Here is a 10,146-nt window from a genome sequence, read left to right on the forward strand (position 1 = left end):
GCTGCCTACTCCAGGAGGCGCTATTCATAGCGTTCTCTGTGGGCAGCATCTCTGAAACCCACAGACCTCAGAACACCCGTGAGTCGTGTGAGTACCCCCCTCCCCTTTCAATTTCCACCTCTCCCACCTTATTGAGTGCTCTCTCAGGCCGGCCAACTAGCTCAGCAGATTAAAGCACCTGCAAGTAGGCACAGGGGCCGGAGTTCCATCTGTGCTGGCCCCGCCCCCGGGGCACGCTGAGCAGGCAATTGAGACTGGGCGTGGTGGCGCAAACTCCTGTAATCCCAGCTCGTTGTAGGCTGCAAACAGGCGTATCACTATGAGTCTAATCTAGTAGTGAGACCCTGAACAACCTGTAGACCCTTCCCTAAAATACAAAACAAAAACAAAACAAACAAACAAACAAAAAGCTCTCCTTCAACTCTCCTATCCACTCCCCTCCCCATCGTCACTCTTTCTACTGGCGTATTTCCAGCAGTTTACAAACTTGGCTACTATCCTCTGCTTTTATGGCAAACAAACAAAAAACCCAAGAAACAACCAGCTATCTTTGTTTCTACAGTTCTCTCCCACCTGCTTTTTTCAGCAGCAGTCAATACTTCCCATCTTTTTGTTTTGTTTTGTTTTTTTGTATTTTAGGGAAGGGTCTACAGGGTGCTCAGGGACTCACTACTAGATCGGACTTGTAGTGATCCGCCTATTTACAGCCTCCCAAGAGCTGAGATTACAGGTGTGTGCAACCATGCCTAGTCTCAATTGCCATCTCAGTGTGCCAGGCAGGCACTACAGGCCTGGGGATCGAACCCCTGGCCCCTGCTCCTGCTTGCACGCGCTTTAATTCACTGAGCTATTTGGCCAACCCAATACTTCCCATCTTTGATCTCTTCTTGGGTTCTGAGTCATCACATTTTCCTTGTTTATCTCTTGTTTGGAGTCATTCCTTTCCTCTCCCTTTGCTGAATACTTTCCCTCTATCCATTCTCTAAATTTGAAACCTCTTCAAGGCCTTATATTAAGCATGTTTTTTTTTTTTCTATTTCTGTTGTTGTTGTTTTTTAAATGTATTTAGTAGAGTCTCACTGTGCAGCTTGGACTTGCAGTGATCCTCCTGTTTTCAGCCTCCCCAGCACTGGGATTACAGGCATGTTCCACCATGCTCAGTCTCGTGACAGGCTCAGCATGTGGTGCTGGGGATCAAACCCATCTATTTCTATATTCTTTTCTTAAATTGCATCATCTGCTCTTGTAATTGAAAACACCATCTCAACTCTCAGATTTATATCTTCACTCTGGGTCTTGCCTCTGAGTCCTGTTCCTGTGCTCAATTTTCTCTTCAACAACTGTCCTTGAATATTTTACAATCCTGTCAAATTTACCTAATCTGTCAAACTGAACTCTTACTTTCTTGCTGTTTTTCCTTGTCTTCCCCATCTCAAGGATCAGCCTCATATACTTGTTTAGGCCAAACATTTGAAAATTATTTTTGATTCTTTTCTCTTACCTTCAAATTCAACCCAAAAAGAAATCCTACCTTATTTCCCAAAATATACATCAGATTTGTTCACCTTAGCTCCTGGAGCCAACACCTCCAAATCATCTCACTGGGTGCTTTAATACTTTCTAGCTGTTTCTACCCTTTTTAACGCCTACTCATTTATTTCTCATTTAGACTTTGACAACACATAAATTGGGCTACATTTCTCTCTCCCTTACAACATTTTAGTGACTTCTCTCATACTTAAATAAAGTTCAGTCCTTATATAAAAGGCTAACATTGTCTGGCCCATGCTTACAGCCTCAACGTCATCGTAAACACTGTGTTCTAGGTGCCAGGTCCTTGTTTAGTTCATTAAACAGGCCAAATTTTCCTACTCACCAGCTTCTGGAAATGCTCTTCTCACTGCTTAGAAGTCTTCCCCAACCCAACTTGGCTGCCTTCTTCAGTTCTCCACCACAGTGGTTATTACCAAGGTTATCATTTTAACAGTGATATTGACACATAAAGCACTTCTTCTTCCTATTTATGCAGCAAATTTCCAGTTTCCCTAGTGGACTATATTTATATTTTCATATCCCTGAAGCCTAGTATAGTGATTTACTCCTGGAGTTGTAACCCAGTTCTTCACTAGTGTAATAACAACTGGAATATCAAGAGACAGGGGTTCAAGACTTTCAATTGGCAATAGCATGTTGATAAAATTCTTTTGACCATAGGAGGATGTGGTGGATTTCTAACTGGTGGTCAATATATTACACCCAGCTGAATTAAATTAGTGTGGTGCTGGGCATGGGAGGCCCACCTGAGGATTGTTGCCAGCAGCATAAAGACAGAACAGGAGCTGCCTGAACATTGTTAGGGATGCTATTTAAAGAAGCCGTTGAAGGCTGCCAGTTTTCTTGGGCTGTTCTGGTGGAGGACCTTGTCATGCTGGCTTTCCCAATGAACTCTGGAGAAGCTTTGGTCTTAAGCATCACTTCCTGGCTCTGGAGGGAAAGATGGGGCACAGCTCAGCATTATGGAGAAGCTTGCCGCATTGGCTTTCCTGGTAAGAACTCAGCTTTCCTCATCGCTGGAGGAGCATGGGACCTCACTGTTGCTGAGGATGACTGTGGTACTTTTCAGGGGAGCTCTGGTGCTTACCTTGAACATTGCTTCCTAGATCCAGTTCTGATCCCTCACCTTCTAGCACAGATCCTTCATCTCATTGGCATGAACTTCTTAGCTTCTACCACTGACCTTTGGGCCTTTCCAGCACAGATATGTGAAGCAGGCCTGCATGGGACTTTGTTGAGGGCCTGTAGGCCTCCTTTTGGACTTGTGGGAGGCATTGTTATGAGCTCTAGGTTTCATCTGGACTCATGCAGGATAGTAGGACCAAGGCCCTCAGCTGGAGTCTTTAGTATTTAGTGTATGGACAGATTTCCTGCACTTGTGGGCTTGAAGGTAATATGATTCTTGGGTGATTCCTTATAAACTAATACTATAAAATATGTCCTGTATATTATTCCCCTTGCAAAAATCCCAAACCATGACACTGGGGATATGGCTTGACGGAGTACTTCTCTTCCATGTGAGATAGTGTGCTTTATCCTCAGTACCACACACAAAAAGATCTCCTGACCAGGTTCCTCAACTTTTCTATCTATATCACATAATATCTTTTTTTATTACTGAAGTACATTTCCTTCACCTTCCCTCTGAGAATTACAAAACTCGTTAAAAGAGGTTTTTAACTTACAAAACGTTTCAAACTGAAAACTATATAATAGTATAACAAAACATCCAACTCAGACGATTACCAACTGAAATGATTATTTGTTGAGAGCTTTTATTTCTTTCCTTTCCCCATCTATTTTCCTCCTTCCATTCCTTTGATGCAAATAACAGACATGGTATCATTTTTTTTTTTTTTTCAGAACCAGGGATTGAACTCAGGCCCTTGCGCTTGCCAGGGAAGCGCTTATTCCACTGAGCCATCTCCCTGGCCCCAGACATGGTATCATTTCATCTGTAATATTTGTATTATGAAGTGGAATTCTTAACTACTAGCTGGTATCCTTTCTGTTCTTGGACTGCTTGAAAAATAAGTGTTCTTAAAGAGCCTGCTGCTCTCCCACAAACCAGTACTATGAGGATTTTATTTCACTACCTTGCTGGACTGGGTAAGTTTTTCAGAGGATGGAGTAGGTAAATTACCTATAGCACCTAGCTCAGTGTCTGGTGATCAAAAAAGGCTGAATAAAAACAAGTCCATTGTGCTTTGTGTTTTTATTTTATTTGTTTATTTAGTTTTTGGCTAGTTCAGGCTGCCTCAAGGGTGGGTCTGATGCGACTTGAGGTGCTGGGAATCGAACAGCAGCCCTATGCACCAGACTGCAGCTATCTGAGAAGCCCCATGCTTTGTGTTTTTAAATACAACTTTATCCACATGAATCTAGGGCCTCGTCTTACCCTGCTTCTGTTACTTTCCTGCAGTCCCTAATGGAAATTTTCAAGTAATACTAAGCCAACTAGAGTGGGCTTGAAGGTAATATACGTTCTTCCTGCCCTGGAAATAGTTTTCCCGGGTCGGGCCAGAGTCCAGACCTGGGGCGGGGCCTTGGGGGCGGGGCTACGTTCTGTCTCCGCCCACTGTCGCTGTCGGGCTCGCTAGACCAGGCTCTTCTTCCCGGCAACCCTAGCGGCCGACCCGGCGCTCGTCAAGATGGCGGCCGACAGTGAGGTGAGTTTTCTGCTTTCTACTTATCCCTGTCACTAAGTTCGCTCTTCCAGGTCAACGCTCAATCCCTGTGTTTTCCTCCTATTCTCACAGCCCGAGTCCGAGGTATTTGAGATCACAGACTTCACCACTGCTTCGGAGTGGGAAAGGTGAGTCGTCTTTAGTTACCGCTCCGGGCCCTGGGGTCCGCCGGTAGCTTTCCGAACCCAAACACCGCACCTGTGACGCCACTTCTGCGGGAAGAGTACACTGGCGGGCCCCGGGCCTGGCCGGCCTCCGCTGTGGTCAGCCGCCCGCTGGCGTCAGAACCCTGCGAGACTCGGCTTGCAGAAAAAGTTTTGTTTCCTCTCAGAGCACTCTTTGCACCCTTGCTCGGCCGCAGTTGTTTCCGAGGCCATCACTACTGCGTTTATTTTCCTTTCCGTTTGGCTCCTTTGCTTGTCATTCTGCTGTGTGGCATACAGATCACTTTAGAGGACTGAGTAGAGGCCGTAACTCTTTTTATCGATTGTCCTTTGAAGAAGTATTTACTGATTGCCCATATGTCAAATACCCTGTGCGAAATGAAGGATTAAGGATATGGTGGTAGCCGAGCAGATCTGGTTCCTACTCATTGTGTGTTCGGTTTAGTGGAAGAGACAGACGCAAAACAGGTAATACAAGCGAGTCTGTAATTAGAACATAAGAGCTAGGAGGGAAAGAAACTTCATCAAAGAGCATGTAACAAAGGAACCAAATACAGAATAAAGAGGCAGAAGTAGCCCTTCAGCTAAGATTTGGATGGCTTTTAAGGAAAAAGTTACTGAATTTTTCTAGTTAATTTTGAATACTAGTATGATGATAGTCAAAGCTTTTCACTAGTGATAAAATTCATCTTACAACTATTTTAAGATACTCCTTTAGTGTAAAAGCTATACTTTATTATAGCTGTATTACTTCATAGTAAAATAAAAACTGCAGTATATACCTTTTTTTTTTTTTTTTTTTTTTTTTTTTCGGAACCAGGCATTGAACTCAGGCCCTTGCACTTGCCAGGCAAACATCCTACTGAGCTATCTCTCCAGCCTATATACCAATTTTTTGACATTTCCAGTTGATGTGTGTATCATAGATGGTTTGGATTAAACCATATTCACACTGGTATTTTTTGGTACCAGGAATTTAAAGACTTTGAGCTTTCCAGGCAGGCCTTTATGCTACTGAGCTATACCCAGCCCCTAACACTTCTATAGCTTTCTGTCATTTAGCATGAACCTTTTGTTTCCTCAAATGTTTTTTATTTTTATTTTTATTTTCTATATTTAGAGAAGGGTCTACAGGGTGTTCAGGGTCTCACTACCAGATTGGACTCACAGTGATCCACCTGTTTTTACAGCCTCCCAAGTGCTGGGATTACAGGCATGTACCACTACACCCAGTCTCAGTTTCTGCTGTTTCAGTGGACCCTGGGGTTGGGACTGGCATGGCAGGCCCAAAACCTGCTTGCAGGTGCTTTAATCCGCTAAGCTATTTGGCCAGCCCCAAAAATATAATTTTTAGTGAGTATATTGAGTGAATATACCACCTGATTGCTGCAAGGGAACCTTAAGGTAGCTTATAATATTTTAATTTTAGTACATTGTATGCCTAGTGCTTTTTTTTTTTTTTTTTTTGATTCTTGGAGAAGAACTCGGGGACTCTTACTATGTAAGCTTACCGCTAAGCCATAACCTTAGCCTTCTGTATATTTTATGCAAAATTTTGCTCATTTATAGTACATTGAATATTTGTCCTTTTGAAAATATGTAAACTTCTACTCATTTTCAAAACTAGTAATTGTTATTTGAACATTCCAAAATATGACTGTATGCTGCCTTTACTTTTAAAGAGGAATTGATGAAAATGTTCAATGAAATCATAAATCTATTTTATTATTACTACATTAAAACAATGTATTAATTTTGTAATGTACTGAAGAAAAAATTCTGGTTCCTTTGAACAGTGTGAGTAGAAATATTCTAGCAATACTTCCTGGATGTTTTAGGAAGCAGTGTTGCATTAGAGTCCTTCATGTTTAATATAAGAAGTAAGAATAGCACTTTAATTTACTAATTTTGAGCATGTTGCTAGTAAAAATTCAGTTATTTTTGATCGATAGAGTGAAGGGCCGGCCAAATAGCTCAGCAGATTAAAGCATCTGCAAGTAGGCTCAGGGGCAAGGGGTTTCGATCCCCGGTCCTGCTGTGCCAGCCCTGCCCCCAGGGCTGCGCTGAGCCGTGGTTAAGATTGGGCATGGTGGTGCATACCCGTAATCCCAGCTCTTGGGAGGCTGTAAACAGGCAGATCAAGATCTAGTAGTGAGACCCCAAACACCCTGTAGACCGTTCCCTAAAATACAAAAAAAAAAAAAAAATTTAAATCTCTTTATCCATTCCTTAAAATTGACAAATTTGTTGCAATTTCTTTTCTTTTTCTTTTGGTTTTTTTGAAATAGTCTCACCATACAGTTTAAGCTGGCCTTGAGCTCACTTTGTAGCCCAGTCTGGTCTCTTACTGTGATCCTCCTGTTTCAGTTTCTGGAGTGCTGGGATTACATGTGTGTGCCACCACACCTGATCCTTATTTGCAATTTCTTGTCAGCTATCCCTTGAAACTTTTTTAATGACCAAAGTTCTCAAATAATGTTTTCCTTTTGTAGAGGAAGGCAAGTCAGAGAATTCTTAAATATATTTAAAAGTACATTTGAATAAGTAAGTTATGTTAAGAACGGGGTATAATCAATTTCATTGTCTTTAAGAATACCATATTGAGTTTGTTTTTTTTTTTCCTCCCCAGCACCAGAGATTGAACTCAGGACCTTGTGCTTGCCAAGCAAGCACTTATTACCCTGAGCTATTTCCCTGGCCCTAAGAACACCATTTTAATCTATCAGTTCTTTTTTTTCTCGGTCCCAAATCTATTATAAATTTATTGTTATTTATATTTTATAGCAGCCAAACTTTTGTTGTGTAAGTAGTACACGTAAATGAATCAAAATTTTAAGAATTTGTTAGCTGAATTTTTGCTTTTACTTTGTATCCATACTTTAGGCTAGCGATATTAAACTTACTGATCCTTTAATAAAAATGTTAAAATACAGCTGGGCATGGTAGCATACTCCTGTAGTCTCAGCACTTGGATGTGGAGGAGGGTTATAGCAAGTTCCAGACCTACATAGTGAGTTCAGGGCCAGCCTGAGCTGCATAAGCAAGTTCCTGTTTCAAAATAAAAAATGTAAGAATATGAAACATACCTTTTAAAAGAAATTGTACTAGGAGAAAAAAAGTGCATTTACATATTTGGGAAGTTTTTTCCTCCCTTTTTCTAGGTTTATTTCCAAAGTTGAAGAAGTCTTGAATGACTGGAAACTTATTGGAAACTCTTTGGGAAGGCCACTTGAAAAGGTCAGATTTATTTGCTTGTGGATCTAAATTATTTACTTTAAGAGCTCCATTATTTTAAGTCTATATTTGGTACATTTGAATTAAATGTTTAATTAAAAATTATGTAAAATCTGTAATCAAATAGCATGCACAAAGAATTTGGATTTTTGGCAGATGACGTGCATAAGACATTTGTGGACTGCTGTGGTCTGAGGAGTGTCAACTATTTGGTATAGAGGTGAAGGTTGATAAACTGGAACTGATGGCTTCACCCAGCTAAGTAAGTAGGTGAACCAGATTGTTTAAAAGAAATACAGGCTGGAATATGAAGTCAAGACTAATCATCCTGATTTAGCAGGCAAGAAAAATCCAGTTACACTCTTAAAGGAAGTGTCAACAGTAGTCTTAATACCAAACTTTGTGTGTACATTTTAAACCTATTGCTATTGAGCAAAAAGAGACTAAGAGCTGCATTTATACTACACTGAATTAAGACTATGGCCGTGATGCAAGAACCACAAATGCAAACAGATGCGGAGCTATTGCCACTGACTAAAGAAGAAAAACTGTGACAGAGCAGTTAAAATCTCACATGCTACACACTTCTGAAGAAATGGGATTGCAAAAGGAAATTCTAATGAAAAAATTAATTCCAGAGAAAGAGAACTCTTAAGAGATTGATTCCAAAGACATATAAGAAAATGTTGTGTTAACAATTCATGAGTAGGGGTGAGGAGGGTAATCAGGAGGAGAAGGTTTGACTTGAGTGACAGGGTAGTGATGCCTTTCATAAGAGAAGAATTAAGAGAAGATATTATATTAATAAAATTCAGCCAAAGGATGGAATGGAAATAAAAGGATTTAATATATACGTAATGTATAATATATATATTGTAACATGTATACTGTATATGTTATATATGCATAGTTTTATAATTTTAGGTAAGGAATTCCCTTAATAATTTGCATCTGTTTTCTTTTTGTATTGTTGGGATAATAGATGTTCTGTCCTGTCATAAAATAATGTATATTTAAAAATATTTAAAATGTTTTTTTAAAAATAAGGTTTTATATATTTATATGTGTATATATGAATGTTATGAGTGATTCATTGTTTTCCTGATATATTTTTCTCTTGCCTTGTACTTCGGATTTTTTTTTTTTTTTTTTTAATGTATTTGGTACAGGGTCCCACTATGCAGCTCAGACTCGTGATCCCTCTGTTTTCAGCCACCCCAGTGCTGGGATGGCTGGCTCACCCTGCCTGGGGATGGGGGGCTGGCATGGCATGTGGTGCTGGGTATTGAACCCCTGTCCCTGCGATTGCCTAAACAGACAGTTAGTCTGCTGAGCTATCTCACTGGCCTTACTGTGGAATCTTAAAATATCTTATTAAAAAATTTGGCCAAAAAAGTTGCAAATTCTGGGGTATTCTTTAATGAAAAAGAATCTTGGTTTTAGACTCAATGTGCATTAATTTACAGGTATTTTACTCAGTTTATGTTTTATGATTCTACCGATAGTTCCTCTTGCCCTTTTGTAACTTATGTAAAGTTTTGAGGATTTAATGTAGAATGAAAAAAATTCTCCAGAATTGAAGTAGAACTCTTAATTCTTTTATTTTTACATTTATGGTATAATTTAGATTTACATAATCATGTTTGTTGTAGGGAATTTGTACCTTTATATGATATACCTTGGTACCTCCCTTTGTCCCAATCTACTCTCCTTCCTTCAACCCCCCTTCCTCTCCTTATTTGTGAAGCTTTGTTGCCATTTATCCTTCTTTTATTTTCTTTTCCCTTCCTTCCTTTCTCTTTTCCCCCTCTCCCAGTTTCCTTTTTGAACAATTTCTTCCTATTTCACAATATCTATTGTACATTTTTTTTTTTTTTTGTGGAACCAGGGATTGAACTCAGGCCCTTGCCAGGGAAGTGCATATTCCACTGAGCCATTCTGTTGTACATTTTGATCCTTATTTACTCTGTTTCTAACACCAGGGAAACAGTGTGATATTTACATAAGTGTGTCCAATTTATTAAGAGCATGGTCTCAATATTCATTTACCTAGAAATGTCTCATTTATCCTTCCTTATGGCTGAGTGGTACTATATTGTATATAAAACTTCGTATTCATTCCTTGATTGGTTTCCAACATTTAGCTCTTACAAACTATACCCCTATAAACTACTATACCCCTAAAAACCTAGTTTTGCCAGCACCATTAATTAAAGAGTGGGCACATATTGCTATGGTATGTTTTAAGAGGGCATATATTGCTATGGTATGTTTTTAATTCTTCTGGAAATTGCCCCAAAGAGTAACAGCTGGGTCAAATGGGACCTCTAACCCTGTTTTTTGAGAAACCACCACACTGATTTCCGTGATAATTGCACCTCCTGCCAACAGTGGGAAAGGATCCTTTTCCCTACAAGCTCTCCAGCATTTGTTGTTGGTTGATTTCTTGATAATAGTATTATTCTTTTTGGAGTTAGATGGAATCTCAGCATTGTTTTAATTTGCAT

General features: G+C 39.9%; 1 protein-coding gene across 1 annotated transcript in view; it reads left to right on the forward strand.

Annotated features, from left to right (window-relative positions):
- Positions 1 to 4,168: 4,168 nt before the first annotated feature.
- Rab3gap1 (RAB3 GTPase activating protein catalytic subunit 1) overlaps positions 4,169 to 10,146 on the forward strand; it is a 106,070-nt gene continuing 100,092 nt past the window's right edge. The window contains exons 1-3 of the mRNA XM_004626382.2: positions 4,169 to 4,223; positions 4,314 to 4,369; positions 7,567 to 7,642. Of these exons, the coding sequence (XP_004626439.1) occupies positions 4,206 to 4,223; positions 4,314 to 4,369; positions 7,567 to 7,642 (150 nt within the window). The 5' untranslated portion in view covers positions 4,169 to 4,205. The remainder of the gene's footprint in view (positions 4,224 to 4,313; positions 4,370 to 7,566; positions 7,643 to 10,146) is intronic.

The sequence above is a fragment of the Octodon degus genome, unplaced genomic scaffold (assembly GCF_000260255.1).
Source record: "Octodon degus isolate 3935 unplaced genomic scaffold, OctDeg1.0 scaffold00014, whole genome shotgun sequence".
In the NCBI taxonomy this organism is placed as follows: domain Eukaryota; kingdom Metazoa; phylum Chordata; class Mammalia; order Rodentia; family Octodontidae; genus Octodon; species Octodon degus.